Consider the following 26,241-nt stretch of genomic DNA (forward strand, 5'->3'; position numbering starts at 1 on the left):
AAGAGGAAATACACGACGTGTTTTTACATAAACAAAAGATTCCATTTAATAAATCTTGTCATGCACAACATTTTCCATCTTAGGAATAATTTTTAAAGATATGAATAATAGTAATATGAATAAAATCTACCGAACTACTCCCAAAAAAATCTGTTTGCACAAACAGTACCAAAACATGTGTGTAAATGAATGTTTCTGAATGATCTCCGTAAAAAGCTACAATTAGGATAAATATCTTCTTAAAATTTTGTTATGAAGTCCTAGTGTAAATTTCATGAGGAATTTTGAAAGATACTTATTTTACCTTATTTATTAGATATTTATGAGGGTTAATGCAAACTACTTTCCAGCTATCTGGAACAAAGCAACTTCAAGAAATTTAAAAAATGGCAAGAGACATTAGCCTTTTGCAACAGTTTGTGTATTTTATGTTAGCACCATAAAATACACAAAGCAGATTCTTAAACTACAAGATTACATTGACCCAAATAAATCATTATCTTTTTAACATGGGAAATGACTGCCGATATTACACAGTGGAACTGTACAACAAAACAATTACACTTGACAATAACATTTCAATTGTTCACTTTAATAACCAAAGTTGTTTTTTTTTAGGCCAGATACCCTTCCTGACACAGCCTCTGTATTTTCAAGGCACATGAGACCCAGATTGGCAACAACACAAAGGGTCTTGCGTAAGGATACACATTCGTTTTTGTCTCGCTTTCCTGTGTGACAGTCCTATACTTAAGTAAGTCTATATTCCAATTTCCAGGATATTAAAGAATAGACTTTGAGTTAGATGGATATGAAGTATTTTTCTTAAAAAGAAGAAACAGAAATGTTGTAGTATTGCTATTTATGTAGATAGGATCCACAAATAAAGGTTGATGGAAAAGATGATTGATAATGTGCTTGAATGTCTTACAATTGAATTATGTGGACAGAATAAGAAGAATGTTATTGTAAACTGTGAATTTTGAACACAGGGATTGAACATAATGAACTGATAGATAACTTTATGAAACTCCAGAATAAGATCATGTTTGCTGGGGGTGACTTTAATATTTTTATATCCAAATCACAAGACCAAGTACGATTACACACATTCAATAAAACTAATTGATTATATATTCTTAGATGAAATGACTAATGCTACAGTAAGTTGCTTATTATTAACCCTTGTGCTATCTTAGATGACCCCACCCTTACATTGACGTGTTCTCCCTACCATGACAAAGGTGGATAAAGGTGGAAAGATTTCATGTAATCTATGGACACCAGTGAAGATCACAAATCATTGAAGAAAAAAGGTTCAGCGGACTGTCTAGTGGGTCTAGATCAGTGTTTTTCAACCAGTATGCCACTGGAGATGGTCCAGTGTGCTGTGGGAAATTGCCCTCATTAACTGATCTAACAACATTTCCCATCTCCAAGATATCAGCTCTTTGTTCATCCAAACAGGCCCTGATAAAACACTGAGAAATTAGGAATATGAAAGATCGTAAAATACTTTTCTCTTTGTCTTTATTTGATTCTGTTAAAGACATTTTGATAAGAATGACTGTACCACGATTTAGCAGCAACTAAAGCCGTTTTTGAAAAGTCCCGCCCCTTTAACTGTCTCCACCAATCATTCTTGAAGGCTTGATCACACGTCATCAGTCTGACCAATCAGAAGTGGTTTCTGCCACAATTGTCACAAAAATGCGTGTGAGATTGCGGAAGGACTGTAGATCGACAATACAGACTATGAATTTCTCCTTTTTCTTTTTTTTTGGATGCTGGTGTGCCGCGGGTTTTTTGTCAAGTTTAAAGTGTGCCATGACTCAAAAAGGTTGAAAAACACTGGTCTAGATGACCCAACTCCCCATGTTAAAGTGCCTAGGATAGCACAAGGGTTACATGACAACAGTGACCATCTCCCCATTTCTAAAGTCTGCAATAACTACTACACCAACAGGCAAGCTGACAAAACCCTACAAGCTATGGGGGCATTTAAAAACAATAAAATACAACAAGACTGGGAAGTAATTTACAAAGAAAGAAATGCTGACAATGCAATAGAATTAATTTTTAAGACTTTTAAAAATATTTTATGATTAAAAACTGTCCAATAAAGCAGTACTAAAAAAATAAGCACTTTGAGCAGTATATATTAAAAGGACTGCAAAATACTTGTAAAAAGAAAAATAATATGTTTAAGGAATTTATAAAACATAAAACTATAAGAAGGCATAGGAAAAATATAAAAAACACAAAAATATGTTGACGACGAAAGACTGTTACCATGATTTACTGGAGAAAAATAAAGATAACAACAAGGGTATGTGGAAAGGATTAAAATGATTTGTTATTAAAAACCATACAAATCATTTCATTTATCAACAACATTTTATTGATAACAAAACGTGTGAGGTCGCTAGTAAATTTAATAACTCTTTTGTAAAGATTGGGCCGAGGCTGGCACTAGAAATTAAAGACACAAAACGCAAAATGAGTTTATAAAGCATTTCTACTTTAATGTTTCTTAAACCAGTAAATGAAAAAGAAATTGTTGACATTGTCAAGAAGTGCAAAAATAAGACTTTCACTGATTATGATGGAATTAATAAGAAAATAGTTAATACTGTATCTTGCGATTAGCTTAGCACTCACACATTTGGAATATATCAATACAGAATGGTCAATTCCATACAATTTGAAAATAGAAGTTATCCAGGTAAGTTATACTGTGATAGAAATTTGTGATAGTCTTGCACACGTGTCAAACTCAAGGCCCGGGGGCCAAATGTGGCCCGCCATGTTATTTTATGTGGCCAGTGAGAGCATAAAAGTTTAATTTCTTAAAATCAAATTTTTCTTTAGTTGATTACATATTATTTATGTGTAGCTGCTGTTGTAATTATTCAATGTTTGCAGGTCTGTATGCAGACAAATTGTTGTCATCAAACCATCAGTTGGATTCAAGGCTGTGTGCAGCCTTTTTTTGTAAAATGTTACACGTGTCATACATGTTCTTTGCAGCTCAGTTTTATTAATTTTCACTAATGAGTTATTTAACATTAAGGAGTAGTTACATTTATTTTTCATTACATTTAGTTACATGTATAAGTTATATCTGGCCCTTTGAGGACAGCCACTATGCTGATGTGGCCCTCAGTAAAAATGAGTTTAACACCCCTGGTCTAGCAGCTACCCGTCTTTAGTTGAGCCATCAGTAGGATCCCATTCTGCAACCACGTCTTAAGTAGAGTGATCTATTTTTAAATCAAAGATCTCTGTTGTTCCAGATGATGTGCTTGTGCGGTGAAAAGTCATGTTTGTAAATGAGGTTCCACACTAAGAGGACCTGCTCATGAGACAGCATTAAGTTTTTCAATCGGACGACAACTGCCGCTTAAACATCTAAAACAAACAAAACATTCATTGTTAAATGAGCAGATGTTCCATTAAAACAGCAGTTAAGAAGACAAATCCAATCTGAAAAGTTTGCACTGGAGAGAGTGATTTCAATGAGTTAGACTCAAAACAACGTCCATGAAAATCCATTATAAATTCATTTCATTAGTCAAGCACTAATGTGAAAAAGAGGATGTTTCTGCAAAAAGTAGTCTGGAGGGAAAGAGAGCATTTTTGTAAAATTAACTACATCAGGGGTGTCAAACTCATCAGGGGCCAAACTCAACCCGTCTGATCTCAAGTGGGCTGGAGGACTATCATAACAGCAAAATAACCAATGGTCAGCGTGCTATCTGCAGCTTTGTTCTTGTTTTGGCTCAACCAACATAGTAGTCTGATCATTTTTCATTACACATTCATTCACAGGAGCCAATGGATCTCACATAAAATGCATTTCACTTAAAATAAAAATTGTTTTATTAAATTTTATACAGACTAAATATTTTACATCTGACACCGGAATGGACTAGAAATGTGCTTTTTTTTAACATCCTTATACTTTTTACTCTTCATGAGTGGGCCGGATTAAACCATCTGGTGGGCCGGATACGGCCCGTGGGCCACATGTTTGACACCCCTGCTCAACATGAACAGCAGTCAATCCAGTCAGATGCTGAAAACAATCATTAGTATTCAAGGGTCTTTTTTTTTTGTCATTTAACACGAGGTGAAATGAAAGTAGTGTCTCTGTTCGTGGGCTTGTTAATTACAGAGCAATTACTAAATAAATGTGAGAAATTTGATCAAATTAAACTCAAATGCATTTACAGTAAAATATACTTGTAAAAACTAACATTAAAAACATAAACATGATGTAAAATGACACAGAATCGTGTCTTGGCCCATGGGTGTCAGATGAAAAGGGGAGGGAACGGGCTACATGGGGTCCCCCTTAGTTCAGCAGTCTGGTGCCTCAGTCACATGCATCTGTACACCTGCTGTGGGTGTTTGGGTTGTCCGGGAACATGGAGGGTCATGTATTTATAGCAATAATTACACACACTTATGTAGATGATGCTGTTGTACGGTGCAACACTCTAGTCAAGGGATGGGCAAACTTTTTGACTTGTGGGCCCCAAAGGGTTCCTACATTTGTCAGAAGGGCCGGATCAGGAGCAGATCCGTGTAGTGTTTTGATAATCCACCTTATAAAATTTCATGGAGTCTGGAAAAAAATGTGCTTAAAATTTTAAATAAAATTTGGTAGATATACATAAAACAGAAAATTTAAAAACTTTTATTACAAAACAGACTTTTCACATTTCACCACCAGTTGCACCAATGGGTTGATGTCCTTCAGGTAAAAACACGAACACAGAGAAATGCTGTGTTCCTGTGTGTATTTGTAGAGCACCATCCATGGGGGGGGGACCATTGTTAGAGAAAATACACATCAAGCATAATCAATGTGATTTGGCGGGCCACATAATTCATAAATTTATTCCAGTTTAACCCTCGTACTATCCTAGGCACTTTAACATTGGGAGTGGGTCATAGACCCACTAGACAGTGCTCTGAACCTTTTTTCTTCAATGATTTGTGATCTTCACTGGTGTCCATGGATTACATGACATCTTTCCACCTTTATCCACCTTTGTCATGGTAGGGAGAACACGTCAATGTAAGGGGGGGGGTCATCTAATATAGCACAATGGTTAACTACACCCCTGGGCTGTAGTTTTCCCACCCATGCTCTAGTCGTTAACAAGTGCGAGTACTGACTTGATCCGTATGCTGCAGGCACAGGGCACCCTCATGATGGCCTAATTTCCTAATTTCTAACAGTCAGGCTGCACGCACGGGGCCCAGTGGAGCCCACACTGAATAGCACCTTGCACAGTGCAGCCCCCCCCCCCCCCCCATGTCTCACCTACTTCACCCTTACCAGTTGTTGAAGTGTTTGACATGACATTGACGCCCATAGCATGCCTGCAGAAAAAAATGAGCCTGAACATTTTTTTCACTCTATGGATTTAGTGGTCGACGAAAGAAGCTGTTTCTCAGGCTGGTGGTCCTGCTCTTTATGCTCTGCAGCCTCCAGCCTGTGGGGAGTAGGGGAAACGGAGTGTGTCAGCGAGGAGCAGGGTCTTTCAGGATGCAGGAGGCCCATTTCCAGCATCTGGCAGTGCGGATGAATATGGTGGTCTTCAGGCTGCCTCCTGCACCTCTAATCACCCTCCGCAGGACCTTTTTGCCCCTAAACAGCTGCTGTACCCCACAGTGATGCAGGAAGACAGGATGCTTTCCACTACATACTTACAGAAAGATTTCAGGACAGATATCCCAGCACGTCTGACACTCCTCCACAAGAAATTAGAGCCAGTGGTGTGTCTTCCTGACCTGACCAGCCAGGAAGTGTTGGTGCTACAGATGAGGTTGTCAGAAATGTGCATGTCCAGATACCTCAAGCTCAAACCCACTTCCCTTTTTTTTACTTGTCCTGTCCAACAACTGAGCAAACAGATGAAAGCTGAAGGGCTCTTTTTTGGACAGGTTTTCTTTTTACAAAAAGAGGTTGTGTATCTTCGGAGAGCCAGGATGTATATTTGTATATCAGCCCTTTTTGTTTTTTTATTATTTATAACATTTTAGAAAGTGCCCAATCTCTGGCTCTGAAATGATCCATAAGGATGTGTCCAGCTGTGGACCAAGAACCAGATCCAGACTCTGCTGTGACCCTCCTCGTTTCCAGACCAGGACCCCCCAAAACCCCATGAGGAACACCTGAAGTCAGTGGATGCTCATAAACCATCTGACAAAGTTGCTGAAGCAGAAATTCCAGAATTGTCAAAAGATCATCCAGCTACAATCTGAAATCATAAACAAGATTATTCCAACAAAAAGGGATTTTCTTTTATCAAAACATCAGATCTCTATTCTAAAAGATGAACAACAGCTTGTTTCTCTGCTGTGTTTGAGCTCTGAAAACACTTTAAGTAAAGTTGCAAACACAGTCTTGTGCTCACCTCATGCCTGGAGATGAAGGAGACACTTTGCCCGAAGGAAGAGGACCCCAACTCATGCAGAGGCTTCAGCAGACTTAAGGTTCAAGACTTGTGGGTTTCATCCCCAAACTGTATCGTCGTCTGACAAACATTTTTACTTTTCGGTTCTGAAAATAATCGACACCCATAGTAGCAACTCATCCCAGCATTCAGCCATTTGATGAGGCAGAAGTTTAAAATAAATATTGGATAGGAGTTTAACATTTTTTTTCTTTTTTTTTTTTTTTTTACCAGGGATTCATATCATAATTTGTGGTTATTGATATGATTCATAGTGAATCTTGGTTCATTTTGAATGATCTGATTCACTGACATAAAATAGATCCAGATCATCTTTATCCAAAACTTCCAGCAGTGAGACTCAGACAGAAATTCCTGCTACTGAACAGTTTTCCAGATTCTTGGATTTCTTCCAGATCATCAAGTTAAATGAAATCTGTGTCCAAACAAGTAAACTAGAATGAATGTCAAATCCATTCACATCTTAGTTTCCTAAAGTTCACCACTGTTGTTTTTCCACATCCAAAGAATCCAAAGGGAACATTCTTAGAACATTCTAGACACTGGATGGTCACATGACTTTATTCAAAGTCTGTCCACACATTGGACTGGAATGATGGACTGATCCGTGTTTGATGATGTCATCACATGTGTGTCTGCTGTGAGGAATTTGGTCCTTTATACATTATAGTAAAATAAACATATGTTGTTTTCAAATTCAAATGGTATTTTCCAATACAATAGGTATAATGTATGGGTCGGTTTAATTAGAAACCTGCCTCAGACAGATACATCTGGTTGGATTTTAGGAATAAAAATCAATTTTTCGATCAAGTCGATTAATTGTTACATCCCTAATTTTGGTCCTTCAATAATTTCATGATTTGTTTTTCAGTTGTTTCTCTGTCTTTTCTTTCAGATTATAATCACACAGTAAACTGCGTAATAATCAATAAGAAATGGAACAAAAGGTTTGGTGAAGACCATGTTAAGGTGAACCACTGTTCCTTCTTGCCCTCCAGGTGGCAGTGCAGAACATGAATTCATTGAACAGATGCTGAACTATTTCAGCCTGGTTATAAAAATGTTCTCCAAGAATCCAGATGAACCTGAGATAAAATACTTTCCTTCAGGCATGATCAGGTACAAATGAACACACCAGGCAGCACAGGATTTCCATCTGATTTTTTTAAGAGTCCATGCAATTACAAAAAAATCACCATTTTCATTGGAGAATCACAGAATGACATTGATGACTGTTATCAGGTATCAGGATCACACAAAATACCCCTCTCAGAAATATGAAAATAACAGTTTTACAGAAAAATTGAATGGAAAAATAAAGTTTTTAAAAAGTCCCAATAAAGGCACTACAATGTTTGCCACAATGTACATATAAAACATACAATGTTTCATTGGTTTCAGTGATAAGGCATCCAGCATAGGCTGTTTAAGTACTAACATATAGGTGTCAAAAGCTGCAGGTCATCTTCTTCTACTGCAGTGAATCATTCATCTTAAGGTCAGAGAAAGATCATGTTCAGGAGGAAAGTTTGCTGTAATGACAGGAACAATTGTAAACTGAAATTCTAAGGAAATCAAACAGATTTGATGGGACAGAAAAAACACCAGAGTTCTGATAAGTTAGAACAGAAAAACCCTAAAAAAGACAAAAAACAAAAACAAAAAAACAACAACATGCAAGTGTTTATGTAGATAAAAATATGACCTTCCAAATGGCAATGACCATTAGTTTGTGAGCAGTTGGAATGATCTGGGATAAATTGGTGAACCCAGACTCTGTTAAAGAGCCCAGAGTCTGCAGCACTTCAGGGGTGCTGAGAAAACACCAGGATGAAGGACAGAAAGTCTTCACACTGGGAGGAACGTCTGCAGGGGACAGTCGGGAATGACAGAAACATATCCAGGACTCTTATAAATACATTTGATCCAGTTTTTTAAGAGTAGAGGACAGCGTGACCTGGGTGTTAATGGAAAAAAAGAAAAAAGGAGCTGAATTTGGATTCATCTAGGATGTTTCCATGAAGGGTGTGAACAAAAAGAACAAAATAAAAATTGGAGGATTAGACTTTTGAAATGAAGGATTGCTGCAGATGTGGCCCATAAGAGCAGAACACCTCAAAAACAGCGTTGCATGGTGACGGCAGCATCATGCTATGGGGTGGTAACTGCACTGGCTTGGGAAAGTTTGCAGATCCCAGTCTGAGAAGGTTGCTGGAGTCTGACCTCAGTAGTGACTGCTGCACTCATCCACATTTCAACAGAAACATTCATGACATTTTCCATGAAGTTTTTCATCTCAATCATCATTCCTCAGTCTTGCAGGTTTACTTTTCTAATTATTTTTCAGGGTTTTAGTTTCAGAAAACCCACAGAAAACTAATTTTATCAGTTCAATGTTTTGGAGCAGCTTTGTTAAAAAACCTGTAAATTTAACGCGTGTGGCCGTGATCCATTTGTATTTTTGGAAACGGCAGCCTTAAAAAACTGCTGTCTTTTAAGGCAGACAGAGACAAACTGCATCTGCCTGAAGAAAATTCAAGGATATTTGTTTTTAAATGTTAGTCTGGTGCCTTCAGTGCTTTCTAAAGAAGCGCATGCTTCTTGTCAACATAATTTTCTAACAATAAAAGTGCAGCTGCAGCCTCACATTTGGAGTCTCTGATTTCAATACTATTTTCTTTTAGGTCAGGATTGCAGTTTTGGACATCCCACTGACAAAATCACTGAAAACAGATGCTACAACAGAAATGTGGTTTTTGTTTGCAGACAACGTCCCAGTCTCCTCACAACAGAAACCAAGTCCTGGTTTTCATCCTGTCTGTGTGGAGTTTGCTTGTTCTTCCTGAGCAGACGTGGGTTTTCTTCAGCTTCTTCCCACCCTTAAAAAAAATAGTGTCAAACAGGTCAGTTTGTGAGTTTAGTTAGATTTTGTTGTGAGGATTGTTCACTGTAGTTTGGCTTTTGGTCATGTTCTTTTTGCTTTTTTTCCTCCGTCAGCCACACCAGGTTTCAGTTGCCACTTATCCACAGCAGTCTAGATTTGTGTTAATGGTCCTGAGTGTATGGAAGTGTCTGGTCTTCAGGTCACCATTGTCAGGTCGTCTGCTCTGACATCTTTTTATTTTTTTTATAGGTTTTTCATGCCCAAGTTATTTTATGAAATGTTTACGTTTCTGCCACCAAGCCCGGTCTTCCGAGAATGACTGACCATCTGTCCTGGATGTATGCTGCCTCTGCTTTAACAAAGTGCAAGTAAACTCCAGCGACCCCCGTGACCCTAACAATGAAAGAGCGGGTAAAAGTTTATCTGCTTTACATTCTGCCCCATGACTTCATCCCTTTATCTGCAGGCAGACAAGCTTAAAGCCAGCACTTCTGACATGTGAATTTTCATGTTCAAATAATGTTGATGCTCTGAGTCTGACATGATCCATGCTGGTGTGTCTGTACATCTGAAGGCTGTGGCACCCCTACGATTGTGCACAGACCTCTCAGACATCCTGCCTCTGTCCTCTCATTCCGGAGAGTCGGAAAGAGACAATGAACTGAGCCAAAAGGTTTTCTGCATCGAAAAGAAAATTCCTTTTTTCTTTACCCTGCAGCTTGAATAAAAAAAAAAGAACAAACATTAAAAACGCAAATAGAAATGTGTATGAATAAAATATTCAACATATAAAATGGCAAATATTAAAAAGTCCCTATGCGGTCGGTACTATCTACCACGAAACATCTGGATCTTGTGCTTGTCTGCCAACGTTAAGGTGAGATTGTATTCATAATCTCCATCGTGGACACCGGTGTGACGGAAAGCTCCCGCCAGTTGGTTGTGCTCCCAGTAGTGATGCCAGTTTCCATGCTGATCAGCACCAAATCCAAACACACTGACCTGAAGCCAACAAGAAGGACAAAATCACTGCATCAAAGTTCCACAAACCTCTGTAATTCAGGCTTTGACTGAGTAAGCTCAGAAACTGTCCATGTTTGCTCAATCCGTCCTCTTAGATGAGGAGTTTGAGCCTTTTCATGCTTGATATTTTAAACTCACCTCATCACATATGTGGAGGGCAAACATCAAGGTCAAGAAGCCGGTGGAAGGGTAATGTCCGCGTCCCTCAAGCCAGGACTCATAGACATACTTGATGAATCTTGGGTTGATGACCACCACCTGCAACAAGCCAGACCAGAAACAGAAATGTTTGGCAACTTAGTCTAGCTTCATTCCAGCTGATGAGTTTAAAGACCAACAGTGCAGTGTGACTGTCTAAACCCCTTTCTTCAGAAAAACAAAAGACATTGTCCTTTTTTTTACTGTTATTAGTTATGTTTAGCCGCTAAAACCAATACAAGCTAACCGTAATTCTGGTTTACTTTTTGAAGAAAAGAAAACCCACCTGTGAGACTCAGATTGTTTTGCATACTAACATCTCACTGAACCTTAGCTTACTCAAGCTTTCCACTGAAGTTCAGGACAAATTCAACTTAAACTGATTGTCAGCGGATCAATGTCTCACGGATTCCCAGCCAAATTTCTCTGTCTGGACTGTCAGAATCTCCCTTTTGTCTTTAAAAAATTCTAGGTCCGGTTACAGACAACCACAAAGCTATCTCACATTTTCACACTTTGTCTGTTAAAAAAAATCAAACCAAGGAGTCCAGATACCAGTTTAAGCCTTAGTCACAAGCACCCATGTACAGGGGTTGACCCCATGGTGAGTCATAGAGAACAACGTACAAATATATATATATACACTGGTTTTTCGCAGACACTTCTGGGAAATTTAGGCCACTCAATCTGGGAATTGTAGATTCAGACAGCACTATATTCAGTATATAATGGCGAACGCACTATATAGTGCACTACGTAGGGGTTAGGGTGGGAATTCGGACATACCCTCTCAGTGTCTAACAGTAAGGTTGGCCGCAAGGACAACGCACTTATCATGTAGACAGCACTAATGGGCTCCTTGCATAGGGTTTGAGGGGGTTGAAAAAATGAAAAATCTGTACAACACGCCTGCGTCTCACCTACTTTAGCCGTACTAAGTGTTGACTAAATGTTCCCTACAACCTGTCTACTGCAGCATGCCCATAGGAAAAAATGTGCGTGCAGGACTCGCAGACACTCCGTCTCTACCCGTAAGGCAGTTGTGACTTAGGCTTTAACTATCATGAGAGAAAAGCAAAGGCATGCAATGATCAAAACTAGAATAAAAAGCTTTTGTCTGTATCTCTGAGAGATATCTTCTCTGAGTGTCTGAAGGTTTGGCTGCTGCTAAGAGCTACATAACAGGAAAAAGCAAGGATGCTCACTTTATTCTATTAGAGTATCACTAAAGACAAATGACAAAACATGTAGACTCACCTTGTTCTTGTTTGCTTTTATCCAGGACTTAACAGGCATGTATGTTCTGTAACACGAGAGATCAGACTTATGAACTTCACAGTTTTGAATTAAGGTTGGCACAGGCTATTTTTTAGGGTTTTTGCAAAAACCATATACAGATACATCCGGAGAGAAATGTTTGCAGCTGGGATGAAAATTTTCATGCGTAACATTTTACGGCCCAAGTAACTCAAACATTACAGGCTGAACTGTTCAAAGGTAAGAACAGAATGGGGAGCTGTGTAGGAATATTATTGAGTCCTGTGGTCAGACATACATAATTCACTCTCCTCCGTTCTGATCTGGCCCTTTTAGAACGACACTGACATCTCTTCCAGTAAAGCTTAAATTTAATGATGCAGGAGGATAACTGCCCATTTAGGGACAACATTTGCGCAGATACTTATCCGCCATCTAACTTGTTGCAGTAATTGTATTGGCCAAAGCATAACTTGGCAGCGGCTCAGCTTTTTTTTTCTGGGAAGTACAGCAATCAGGCTAATGACCACAAGTCACAAAAAGATGAAGCAGCTGAAGGTGAAATCCACTGAAATGCTGAAACTTGGCGATTAGCCTTGTTATGGCAACATGTCAAATAGAAAAAGTGAGGGGGTGTGACTGGAATACATATAAGGGAGGATGCAGTGAAAGCAGCACAGGCGTGTTTTAACTGCTTTTCTAATAGAGCTAAAAGGCTGAGAATCCATCTGCAGTATAGTGACCGTGAACCTGGAGTGCTCCACTTCATCTAGAGGGGTTAAATCTCGGGTAGGGCCCCTTCTTTTCACAGTATGATCCATTATTTTGCAGAAAGTTACACCTTTAAAGCAACTTTATGTGTAATTGAGCGCAATTACCCTCTAATAGTGCCAGTGGTCAGGGCACTAATGATCCACTGCAGGTCCAGAGTCTTGAAGGGAACCAGGACCAGACTGGTGGTGTTACTCAGATCTACAGCACTTTCTGGGTACATGACATGGTGCGTCGTTTTGGCTCCGACGTCCTTCTCGAAGCCTTTGGTGGGCGCCTTGTTCATCCTGCAGGGAAGACCATGAGGAGCTTTGACAGAGAAACGCGCATCTGCTTGAACACGTTTCAGACATCTGTCGAGGGACTCGAACACTTGGGTTTTAGGCTATTTCAGTGGGTACAAAGTCCATTAACGGAAACATATGTTTTTAAATTGAAATACGGTAGAAACAGCCTAAAATTAAATACACATTAATACAGATACAGAGTAACACAAGAAAGGAAGGGGGTCAATAGAATGAAAGTATGAATATGCTCATGCTCTAATTTTCTGTTACAAACATTTAAAGTGAGTTTGAATAAACCGGAAGGAAAACCAGCAAAAAGTAAACAAAACAAACAACCAAACAAATAAAAATAGGGCCTACCTATGGAATGTTAAAACATTTGCAGAGAATGCTTACTAAAATTGAAAAAAATGAAAGAGCTTATTAGGGAAAACAAAACTAACAATGCTGTGTAAAAGCCTTGATGCAGCACAAACCGTTAAGCTATCGTGGAGGAGTTTAAATAAGAAGGAGCCTTGCAGGAATAGATTTATATGAAAGTTTTGGACAACTTCCTACTTGGTAAAAAACCCAGGAGAAGGTCAAAGGATTAAAAAAAGCAGCAGCAGCATTGAGTTTCAGAAACCAAAATGTTTTCTGTATTTATTCATTTTTCAAAGTTAATCCTGGTGAAAGTGTAGTAAACAAAGGATTGCTTCCTGTTCTTTGTGGTCTAGCTGATGTTTAGAGGTAAACAAAGTACAGCATTATCCTATGAGAAGACACTGTTTACAACTTTAAAGTTTCATTTTTAGGGAATATTCAACTTTGAAACGTCACAGGTTTCTATCTGTTTTGAGAAGTTGTGGGTGGATAGGAGATCTAATTTGTGATATCCCACACTTGGACTTGAGTTCAGAAAATTATTTAAAAATTAATGAAATGAAATGACTTCCTGAGTGCTCAAAACAAAGAACAGTCTTACAACTGTGAGACCTCATGAACTGGTGAAACAGACAAGTAAAGCTGAATATCTTCAGCATAGCAAAGCATATGCGGAGCTGCCCAATAATGCTACTAAATAAGAATGGTCCAAGCACAGAGCCTTCTGGTACACCACCACCAATGCTGCTATACAGAGAAGAACCATCATTTACAAGAACAAACTAAAATCTACCAGAGAAATTTGACTTCAAGCATCTTAAAGTCCCACTCCAATCATCTTTTGGCCAATTGTAAAAGTGTTCCAGTAGTTTTTTAATTATGAAAATGCCATTTTTAGCCAAAATGGAAAAAAAAAACTGTGTCCTTTTCTAGGACATACGGCAGTTTCTGCCAAGCAGCAGGAGTCCATTAGAAATTTGACTTTGAGTTGTGGGCAGGACTGTTAGTGCTGAGCAACCCAGCCCCTTGTCCTCTCCCTATTGCAGAGAGCTCAGAGCAGGGAGCATGTGGCCCCCTCCAGTGTATTTCTACATCACAAATAGGCTCTTTCTCAAACAGCATTTTTTCATGATTCACAACAAGTTGATTAAAGACATATTTTGAAACGCAATTTTGAGTTTAATTTCTTTATACATGTCCTCTATCATCAAATAATTCCACAAGAACATGTTTAAAACACCATTTTCATCTGAGTGGGTTTTATAGCAGTTCTTGTGATACCAATGACATATTGCTGTTACGGATGGTCATGGAAGATAAACCCAGGAGCAGTAAGACTCGAACACGTCAGTCAGGTTTCCCAAAATTTACTCAATACAAATGTCCAGACAAACAACCCAGAACAGAAGATGCTCCAACACAGAACACAGAAAGGAGAGAACCTAAATAGTAAACCAGATAATTGCAGGCAGCTGTGATCAATCAGGAAGAGGCCACAGCCAACCTGCCAAAAAACACAACTAAAAAGAACACTAGAGGGCATCCATAACAGTTGCAGTCTTTGCAATAAAATGTTTCAATCAGCAATGGTCAGTGCAGCACTGAGGTCTAAAACAACAGAAACAGGCAAAAGTCCAGTGTCTGCGGTCATGAGATCTTTGTTAGACTGTTTCTGGGCTGTGAAACTCCTCAAAGATCATTTCTATTCAAATGCTCACAGAGTTGAAAAGCTACAATTTTCTAAAGAAATATTGACATCAAGATAAGATTAGATTATAAAACGTATAGTTTAGGGCTACACTTTTAAATTAGGGTTTAAGTACATCTACCTTTAAATTCAAAAGAACGTAGCTTGTTAATAACCACATATTATTCTAATTAATTTAGGAAATGTGTCTATAAGCATTTCATCTGGAATTGGAGTCATGAGATCGGCTGAGGATTTAAAGGAAATTATGGATGCTACTTCAGAGAAGCATCTTTGGCTTTTCTGGTTCAGGGATCGTTGAAGCTGAGGTTCCTGAAAAACTATCAACTTCAGTGTTGGGGAGAACTTTATCTGTAATAGAATTTACTTTATTGGTGAAGAAGGTCCTACATTCTTCACCTCTGAGATCTAAAGAAATACATGGCTCAAGAGAACAGTGACTCTAAGGCTACATCATTGAAAAGAAACTTGACTTCAGTGATGAATTATTCTTATAAATCTCTTTTAGGATGGAAAGTTTTAACTTTAACTTTCTTCACGTTTTCACCTATTTCAGATTTACTATCCTTAAGACACAAAAAGCTATTTAACACAACAGTCTATGAAGACTACCAGGTAAATATTATTATATAAAACATCAATGCCTCACAGTATGAATCACTTCACAGGGTAACACTCAAAGGAGTCCTTGTATTCTGTAACATGACTGCATGCCCTAAGAAGTGTGAACCAACGGCAGAGAGGCCTACACACCACACATTTCCAATGGATAAAAAAAACAATCCAGAAAAGCTTCTCTTAAGTGAAAGAGAACTCTAAGAGAGCATGAATCATGGAACTTCCAGTGGAAGCTCAAGGTTGCTTTAAACATTGTGTGGAATTGACTGTCTTTGCTATCAGTTCAGCTGAAGAGTCAAGCTTGGTCAGTGGACCAATGGACCGAGAAAAGCAGATAAATGACATGAGCACTGCAGGGTCCTGTCCAAATTCCCTTTTTTTTTTCTTTGAAAAGAAAAGACCCATTGAAATTAAGTCAATGGTAAATGGTGTATATTTATTTTACTACCTGCCTTGAAGGCCCAAAGTGCTTTAAAGTCACAGTCCCATTCACATACATTCACACGCTGATGGCAGCTCCACTGCCAAATGCTGACGCCAGCCTATAACCACCAAGAGCAATGAGGGGTACGGTGTCTTGCCCAAGGATTCTTCAACATATGGGCTAGCAAGGCAGCAATCGAACCTGATCTTCTGATCATATGCTCTACCTCTTCACCACGGCCAGGAGATGAAACAGCACCATCCTTTCTGCAGGAAGACCAGAATCCAAGCCCAAAGGTCTTTGGGTTCACAGCATTGACAGAGAAGCTATTACTGATAGTTTGACACTATGGTTTGTCTTTAAAGCACAGTGTAGTTTGTAGTTTTAGTTTTTTGAGACCTTTGTACCTGGGGTTCCACATAACTCAAGTCATAACAAGGAGAAAGGTGTTGGCACTTAACAGCCCCAAGCCCCCACTTCCCATTCTGTTTCTGTTTCAGTTTCTTTTATTTCAAACACAACTGAAAAATAAACACAGTAGTTTAAAATACACACATAAAGCAATACAGTGTGCTTGAAAAGGAGTGGCTTGAAAAGAAATATTGTCTGATCCCACCCCACCTTTTTTTACAACACCTGATGATCTACGTATTTTTATTTACAGATTTTATTTGATAAACATTCACATTACATTCCACATGGCAATTGTGTAGAAGTGACATTTTTTGTTTTATTAATCATTTCTGCCCTTATAAAGTTATATTAGTGACATCGTGTAGGTTTTTTTTTAGATCGTAACTCCCATCTCTGTCTCTGAAGATTTACCGTGCGTTTATTGGAAGTAAGTTATTCCTGGCTTTATATATGCTGAGTGCCGTCTTCAGTTTCATTAGATCTCCTAATTTCAATAAACCTGACTTTAAAAATAGTGTGTTTGTATGTGACCCATAATCCACTTCATGAACTATTCCAATAGCTTTTTTTTGTAAGATGTACAAACACTGTAGGTTTGTTTTATAAGTATTTCCCCAAACTTCTACACTGTACTGTAAATATGGTAGAAATATGGATGAATATATTAGTAATCATGCTTTGTGAGTGTATGGGGCATTTTTCCCAACACTTCTATGCTGTGGTTTCCAGCTTATTTTGTCGTCCATAATTACTCCAAGGAACTTGATTTCAGTCACTCTTTCCAAAACATGATTATCAACAGTAACTTTTATTTCTAAATCTGCAGGAATGTGTCGATTTCCACAAATCATGAATTTAGTTTCGTTAACACTGAGTGAGAATTGATTTTTGTCAAACCTTTTTTCTAGTTTCCCTAATTCTGTGTTTACTATTTTTACTACTTCACTCAGATTCTCCCCTGTACAGACTCTAATTGTGTTGTTGGCTTATAAAAAGTATTTGAGTGTATTTGACACTGTATGTCATTAATGTACGGTGTAATGTACAGTGTTGGACCTAATATTGGCCCTTGTGGAACTCCACAGCTTCAATTTAGCAGGGATGATTTAGAGTCATCCAGATTGGACAAACTGTTGCCTGTTTTTAATGGAGCTGTTTAACCAGTTTAATGCCAGTTCAATTCCATGTTGTTCCAGTAAAATGTTATGTTAAATAGTGTCAAAAGCCTTTTTCACCTCGATGAACACTCCTACTGTGAATTCTGTATTATCAGTGCCATTTATATTTCTTCAGTTAATTGCGTAATCGCCGTGGATGTTGATCTATTTTTTTCTAAATCCATATTGGTTGTCGATGAAGACTCTCATTCATCCAGGTGGATTCCATCATAGTGGTAGATTTAGGGGCTGTCATCTGGACTTAGTTATCGAAATTAGAAGATGTTTCACCTCTTATCCCAAGCCTTTTGGCTAAGAGGTGAAACGTCTTCTAATTTTAAAAACTAAGTCCAGATGACAGCCCCTAAATCTACCACTATGACATATTGGTCGTCGGATATTAGTTTATGTTTTTCGACAAAATTTTCCAGTCTAGTAAGGAATAGTTTTTTGAATATTTTTGAGAATTGGCAGAGTAAACACTGATCTGTAATTTGTTAGTTGGTGTTTGTCCTGATTTGTGTAATGGAATTCATCATTCATCTTCTTCCGTTTGTCCCTTTTGGGGTCACGGGGCTGCTGGAGCCTATCCCGGCCACTTATGGGCGAAGGCAAGGGACACCCTGACCAATTAACCTATGAAGCATTATGAAGAATTACTTTATCAATTTTCACTTTTTTGTGGAAATGTTCCTGTTGAAAGGATAAATTGCAAATAAAGGTTACCGGGTCGACAATGGAATCAAAAACCTTTTTAATCAGCATCATAATTATTCCGTTAAAGTCTGCAGATGTTTTGTTTTTGAAATCTTTGACGATTTAAAGAATTTCTTTTGCTTCCATGGGTTTCAAATAAATTGAGTGTGAATTTCTCTTTATGCAGTGTATGATACTTTCCTTTTCTGATATTTTTGGATTCTCAACTTAAGAGCAAACCAGCAAGTTCCTGAAAACAGATCACTAGAAGCTGGTTGCAATTTTCTATTGACTCATGTTAAAAAGTCAGACTTTACAGCAAAAATGATGTATATAACCAGTGGATTGTTTTTCAAATCAGCTGTTTTCATTGTGTAGACCACGTTTCAACAAACTCAAATGTGGCCCTCCATGTCATTTTATGTGCCCCACGAGAGCATAAAAGCTTTTAATCTCTTAAAATAAAAATTGATGTGTATTTATTCATATCTAGGGGGAATTGGACTTGAAATATTGGATTGGGCAACTATACATTAGGACTTAAACACTGTCCATATAACCTATCCTGACAGAATCAAATGTAAAAGGATTTATGCTAGAATAACAAGAAAACATATGTTTTCTATGCAACTGTAATTGTCACTTTAAAAAGTTATAATAAATAAATAATGAGTTATTTAACTTTAAGGAGCAGTTACGCTTGTTTTTCATAACAATTAGTTAGATGTATAAATGATATCTGGCCCTTTGAGGACAACCACTATGCTGATGTGGCCCTCAATGAAGATGAGTTTGACCCCCCTGGTATAGACTTTGTGCATTTAGAGGCATGTCTTTTTTATTTGCAGGTGGACTGATCAGGTTAACCCGACAGAACTTTCCATTTTCCTTTGTTCCACCCAATCAAGTTGTTGAGGTAAGCAGAGAAAACTCCGGTCAAGGTACAGAATCCAGAGGGGGACCTGAAAGATTATCTGTCCACTTGTTCATGTCTGTTTGAACACTGAGCTTTCCGTGTAGTTCATCTGTTCTCCAGCAGAGGCTTAGAACGTCTAAAACTCCAGACGTTCAGGAACCCCCAGGAGTTTATTTTAATAATGATGGATTCCTGACAGAAAAATAAAAAAATTATTCATTTTCAAAAAGACCCACGGATGAAGCAAGTGAGCACGTATTTTAGCTGGGAGAGTTTAAAGATCCATTTTAATGAAGTCATTTACAAAAGCAAACATTGTTGAAACGACCTCACATTCAACACAACAGAGCAAATATGAGCAACGATGTAATCTGACATGAGAGCGAGGCTTTCTCCTTTCAGACCAGACTCCAGAGCAGACGCCGAGAAAAAAGACTGCAGATTGTAGGATCTAATTAAAGGCTACCTGCAGTAATTATGTGTGTGCAGACGTGTGAAGATGTGTTTGTGTGCAGATTTTCATTTTTCCTTTCAACCCACACTTGATCAGGCAGTTAGCTTCCGGCCAGAAGCAGTCACACACTTGACTGAGAAAACGCTGTAATTGTAAGTAATATATTCCCACATAGGTTGTCGGCTCTGCTTTGGCTTGTTTTCATTTTAAAACTGTTCCTACAGTTGAGCAAAGGGGTGGGAGAATCATGCTGGGAAACATAATTTTTTTTGGATGCTCCAGGCAAAGGATCTGAGAAAAAAGATTCTGCAGAAGATGTGATGAGTGGTACAAAGAAATCTTCCAGCATTGGCCTCTATGGTGTGGATGGATCATGATAATCTGATGGTAGGGTCTCCAGATCAGGACCTTCGCCAAAGACCTTTTGAGCCCCATAGAGGAGCTGCAGTCCTTGTTCACAAACCAAAACATGTGACTGACATGGACTCTGTCGTGGGCCGTCAGGGCCCTCAAGCCCTTCACTGAAGGTCTACAAAAATCCTCAATCATGATGAAACAAGTGTTAATTATGTTTTGCCCATGCATACTTGAATCACTCCAAATGGTCTGTCCATTCTCTTTTATTGTGTTTATGATGGTTATGCTGCTTTTAGACAGACGTATTTTCATGTTGGTCTTCAGCTGTCCTTTGTTGCTAGGCAGGGTAAGGGCCTTCACTCTCCGTTCCGAAGGTGCTGTGATGCGAGATCAATGTCGGTCCTTCAATTCTTTCAGCCAATCAGATTTTGAGTTGGTGTCACCTTCTAGCAGGCTTAGGCAAGGTCACAGTATTCAGACCTTCTGATTAAACCAGGGGTGTCAAACTCATTTTGGTTCGGGGGCCACATTTAACCTGTCTGATCTCAAGTGGGCCGGACCAGTAACATGAAAGCTAAATAACAGCTTTGTTTGTTTCCTGCTGGCCCTGGCCTGGGTGGCGGATGTGATTGCCCGGGGGGCGGTTGTTCTCTGCCTGCTGCCGTGTGGTGATGGGGGGTTCTGGCTGCCTGCTGCTGTGGCGGGGGTCTTGGTGTGGGAATGGCTGGGCACTCTCCTTACTTCTTTTTACATTCTCTCCTCCATTTTAGAGGAACATTAACACTCACCTGAGCACAGGTGTTAGCTCACCTTTGCACTAATATTTTGCGTGATTGAATTAAATATTTCACACTAGTTGGTTTGAAGGCATAAGTATGCATGTGTGAACATTATTTGTATTGTGTACATGTTGATATGTGAACATTTTTGGAGCCAACAGGTGTGTTTATAACATTTGAGTGTGTGTGTGGACAGGCCCCGCCCCTTCTAGACTTGTATTACATCTGAACCTCACTGTAAGGATTATAACCATCCAGATACTTGTTGCTTTATGCTGCTTCATGGTTTTACCCCCCCCCCCCTTCTATAATCACCCTCCTACCCCCCCCCCCCCCTCTAATATCCCTATCTCTTCTTCCCTTCTTTCCTTTTTCGTCTGGTCCAGCACAAAAGATTTTGATTAAAATGAATAAAGTTTGGCCTCGATTCCAAAAGGGGTTTATTCAGACATACCTCTGGTTTGTCAGAAAATTCATAACCCCTGTTGTTAAAGTAAAATATGTCCAACAAAAGAGGCCTTCAGCTCTCATCTGTCTGCCCAGCTGTTGGACAGGACAAGTTAAAAAAAAAGAAAAAAAAGAAAAGAAAAATCTGAGTGAGTCATGAAGCAGCCTGACAGATTTGTGTGTTTGGCACTGACCGTCCCCCGTGTGTCCACTGCGTCTGTCGAGTGAAAATTTTCGTCTCTAAAGCGAATTGAAAACTAAGTAGAAACACAACTAGACAGACTCTGCTCTCAGCACTGGCCTCAATGGAAAAGAAAAGGACTTCTTGATGGAACTGAAGACGATAATCTACATGACAGGGTGATGGACTGTTAGAGAAAAGAGAGGAGCATGGCTTTTGTCTTAAAACAATTAGATTTTTTGATGACTGAAATGATGAATAAAATAAATAATACTCCAGATTTATGTGGTTGTTTTGCATTTTGTGTGCTGGCTGTAGTTGTATAGTGAGATTTGTTTACTGTTTTGTTTATTCAGAGGCATAAAAATGCTTAAGAAGATGTTGAGTGATTCAGACGTAGCACGACTGAAGGTCCATGTGTGTAATGCACGGTTTGCCACTGTATGGACTGATATTTTGCGGCCTACAAATTCTTAACATGACTTTTTTGGTATTGTCTGTCAGCTATGGAGAAACGCCTCCATCAGAAACAACAGTTTATAAAGTTTCCAAACATCATTTCTGGAGGAGTTTCCTTCTGCAAACTGTCAGGTGAAGGAAAAATCCATGAAATTAGCACCGGTCTTCAGTGCACATTGTTATTGCAAATATGGGCTTGACAGAATTATGAAAATCATCAAACTGTCAGTCTAGATTCTTGTTCATCCAGGCTGATTTTATCAAAGCAACAGAAAGTAATTATAAAACAAATGTACGCATTTCACATGTTTGATAGCAAAATTGACTTGTTTGAGCTGAGCTCATCAAAAATGTATGTTAAGATGGTCATAGGAAAATGTGCATAAAAGATTCATTCATTTAGGAGCTACAAGGACTTCAAGTGGAATCCAAATTATTTCATCATTTTAATTTTGATCTTTTCTCTACCAGACTAATAACATTTCTCTCATTGACAGAGTACTTTTTACCTCCTGCAGCCTTCAGCTAAATAAAGGATATTTTCTTTTCACTTTGCAGTATAGGTTGTTCTTGCATTGCTAATTTCCCTTTTTTGCCCATTCCTGTGGCTTCCCACACAGCAAGGCTCAGATTGTGACGCTCGACCAAATAGGTACAAAGAAAAGGGCACATTTTGCACACGAGAGGTTTCTGCAGAAAACTTTTCTGCTAATAGCAGAATAATAACTCCTGCTGTCATGGCGGAGAGGATTCATGCAGACAGGGAGGCTGCAGAAGTCACGCAACAATGCAAAGAGACATTTCCTCATGATAATTGTCTGAAACGCTTCTCTACTGCTGTGAACCTTTCACACAGATTCTGTTGATGCTCATGCAAGTCTCCATAACTATCACCTGCTGTTTGCATCAACATGAGAATTTTAAAGTTTGGTCAATGTGGCTTTGCTTAAAAACCTCCACATCTGTCCTGTTTGCGGATTCTTCTGAGTGTCAGAGTGGCTTTTTGTCAGGTTGGAGTCAGTAGTTTGAAGAGCACGCCGCCTGTTTGTGCATTTACTGATTGATTGATCATGCTGATGGGAAGTTAAAAAAATGTGAAAAATTTTCTATACACGGAAATCTCTTTAGCCTCTCAGCATCATGTTTATAGTTAGATCCCAATGTTTGTGAGTGGTTCTTTTCAGATCTTTACTGTGTCAATAAATGACAGTACAAATAACGTGAGTTTCTGTTTTCAATGTTTCTCTCTTTAACTTCAAATTTAATACTTACTTTGACTAAGTGATGTGTCTCATTTGCAGCTGAAGGTGGGGTTGAATGATGAGGTCAAATACGACATTTTACATCTCATAATAGTAACTATTGTGATAGAGAGGCATTGGGGCCAGGGCGGTTTTAGTTCTGCTTTTATTTTGGTTTGCTTTTGTCACTTCCTGTTACTCACATTTCATCTTGTTTCAGTTGTCATGACGTTTCCTTCCAGTGTAAATTGTCTCACAGTGTGTTCACCTGCCCTCCCTGATGTGAGCACCTGTGTGTAATTGTGTAACCATTCCTCATGTTTATAGTCTGCGCCTCCCCTGCACTTGTTGCCAGATTGTTTTGTGTGTTTCACAGAGCTACGAGCTTCATTATTTACTGAGGAAGTTTGTCTATTAAATCAGAACTTTTATTTGGATTTTCCTGCATCCTGGATTTGTGTCCACACAGCATCCTGACAATGATAGACTTTAAATGATACTTTTACATTAAAGTTTATTTCTTACTTGTTCAGTTTCCAGATTTAAAGAAAAAGGACTGTTGTGGTGGGAAGTTTGCTACTTATCTGGAGCCATCTGTGTGCAGCGTTAGATCCCCTGCATAAAAACAGTCTGAAGGTTTGGTGTTCCTTCACGGCTTCATTTTGATCAAACACACAGCTTCAGGAAGCAGCTGATGCAGCAACTCTGCAGTGAGTATAGCCTAGAGAATTTAAGGGGAGCCCCTAACCATCCTGCGGGTAACGGGCAACGAGCAATTTAGCAGAACATTGCACAATCCCCTTCAAACCTTACTGGTGACGTGCAAAAGAGCTGACTGGGGAGGTTCTGCTATAAGACCACGCCGACTCAAACGATTGGTGAGTCCCTGTTTGGTCATCAGCCTTGGTTCCCTATTGGTTTTTGTTGGGACAGGTTACAGAACCTGTCAGAGGAACCATTCCTAAGTGGAAAAAGCTCGGCAGCGAATGACGTTTGCTGTGGCTAAAGACCAATAGACCTCAGCAGCAGAGCGGAAAGTCCAAGCGCTGTCAAAGATGAAGATGCTTTTGGAGGTATTTGTGGCAGACTGTTTTGCTGTGTTTTTGTCCCCACGTCATACATCTGTTGAGCTTGAAGCCTCTGTAGATGAGGACTTTGAAGAGAGTTGAACACTTGTTAGACAGGTTGGATCTAAACTTGGCCTGGCAGCTGGCTTTGACGCCCTAGGCTGGTCCATCTGGGGTAAGGAGGGCTTCTTCAGGCCCTACCTGTGCAGGTAGTGAGTGGAAGTCAGAGGACCAGTTGCTGGTCATCACTCTAAAAATCTATCTTCTGCCATGTGCTGTTGGAAGGTTAAATCTTAAAGATTCTCATGTCCCCTCCATTCCAACTTGGTCCAAATAGATTGGGTTAATCACCAGAGAGGGCTGCTATGGCAGGAAGTCTGCCTCTTTATCACAGATTGGAACCACCTGTGTGCGGCGTTTGATTCCCAACAGGGGGAGAGTAAAGAAAGTGTTTCCTTTCTGTAAGATGTTACGATCAGCGCCACTCATCTGTGGGCGGTGTTGCAGAGTGCATGGCGTGTTTGGAGGCATCTGCCGAGGCTCTGCATCTTGCCTCTGCATGGGCGGGGTGGGTGGTTTGCTTTTTTCCCAGGTTGCCACTAGCTTTAAAGCTTAAATCACACTGTAGGTCACGTCTAATGTCCCGCTCCCATCATCTTTGGATCTATTGTAAAAGTGCTCCCAGTGGTCTTTTTTTAAGATTATGAATGTTTTGGTCAGAGCCAAAAAACCTGTGTCCTTTTCAAGGACTTTTAAGGACAGTTAATCAGAAATTCACCTCTGAGTTGTGGATGAGACTGTTAGCGTGGAGTAAGCCTCTTCACTTCCCATCAACCATCACCTATCTGTTGACATGCTCTCTCGCTACAGCCCCTCACAACCCCAATCTAACATTAGCGGTGCAAAAAATATGGCTGCGACCTCAACATTGGAGCTATCCAGCCTTACGGTTTTGAATCCAGCTCAGATGAGGGAAAAGACGTTCATGGATCTATTTGTCTGGCAGTGGATGCATCAGATTGGAGCGGAGCTGTAGTAACCTGTACGTTACATCTACAAGCTTTTTCCAATGGTATTATTTAATCTGCTTCTGATTCACCACAATTTGAAAAAAGAAATACTCAGAAATACAGTTTTAATCTTAATTTTCTTTATAAATGTTCTCTTTCATCCAGAAAAAGCTACAAGAACATGTCAAAAACACTATTTTCTTCGGAGTATTTATTGTGCTGCTCATTCTCCTGTCCTCCTGCAGCTGCATAAACTGTACGTTATCTGTAGGTTGGGTTCAGCTTCTGGGGCTTACCGATGCATGCTTGAGCTGCTGTTGCACCGGTTGCTGTCCATTGATTGAGTTTATTTGCATGATAGTTGCATTAGACCTTTAACCGGAGTTGGACATCCACCCAAGTTGGAGGACGTCAGTGTGTGACTTGAGCGTTGTCGACTCATGGTGCTGCAGTCAAAGAATCTTTACTACACTGTAAATTTGTGTGGTTCTAAAGTTTGGAAAAAAATCATTTACACCCCATAAAAATACAATTTGAATCTGAGTTTTCCTTCATGAGATGAAAGGTTGAACGTCAAACAGCAGATTCATGCTTATCTATGAAACAGATTAAACTGACCGTATGACCAGATCACTGGTGTCTATGAGCGCTCCATAATTGGACCCTTTCAGGTTCCCGGAGTTCCCCACTACGGAGCACGTCCTGCAGCGCTGTGGGCCAGCGTCCATGAAAACCCCCTCCTCTGGGATGATTCGGAACAGCTCCTCCACCACCTGGGTGTAGTTTGCTGGGTTCTCTTCCCTCTGCAGCCACTGGTAAAAGAAAAGACAGCCATAGGTGAAGGGTCACTCACTTTTAAATAAATGAACCTGGCAGAGGGGGCTGAAGATACCAAGGGTACATCTGAGGGACCATCAGCTCTGGCCCCCTTCCTAGTAGGCTTACGTTCCATAAACGACCCCCCACCACCACATACACACAGAATGTTTAATGATCTGAGGCTGCATCTCCACAGGTTCTTAGCGGGCTTTTAAAA

The 26,241-nt window shown here is 39.4% G+C and overlaps 1 protein-coding gene across 2 annotated transcripts in view; it reads right to left on the reverse strand.

Moving 5' to 3' along the window:
* Positions 1-7,643: 7,643 nt before the first annotated feature.
* Positions 7,644-26,241, reverse strand: part of st3gal1 (ST3 beta-galactoside alpha-2,3-sialyltransferase 1) — a 71,176-nt gene continuing 52,578 nt past the window's right edge. The window contains exons 4-8 of one of the 2 annotated variants that reach the window (XM_011480963.4): positions 25,824-26,017; positions 12,735-12,914; positions 11,857-11,902; positions 10,540-10,659; positions 7,644-10,380 (exon numbers count right to left, since the gene is read on the reverse strand). In XM_011480963.4, the coding sequence (XP_011479265.1) occupies positions 10,207-10,380; positions 10,540-10,659; positions 11,857-11,902; positions 12,735-12,914; positions 25,824-26,017 (714 nt within the window). In that variant the 3' untranslated portion in view covers positions 7,644-10,206. 2 annotated transcript variants of the gene reach the window in all.

The sequence above is a fragment of the Oryzias latipes genome, chromosome 11 (genome assembly GCF_053564925.1).
Source record: "Oryzias latipes strain Hd-rR chromosome 11, Olatipes_Hd-rR_3.1".
In the NCBI taxonomy this organism is placed as follows: Eukaryota; Metazoa; Chordata; class Actinopteri; order Beloniformes; family Adrianichthyidae; genus Oryzias; species Oryzias latipes.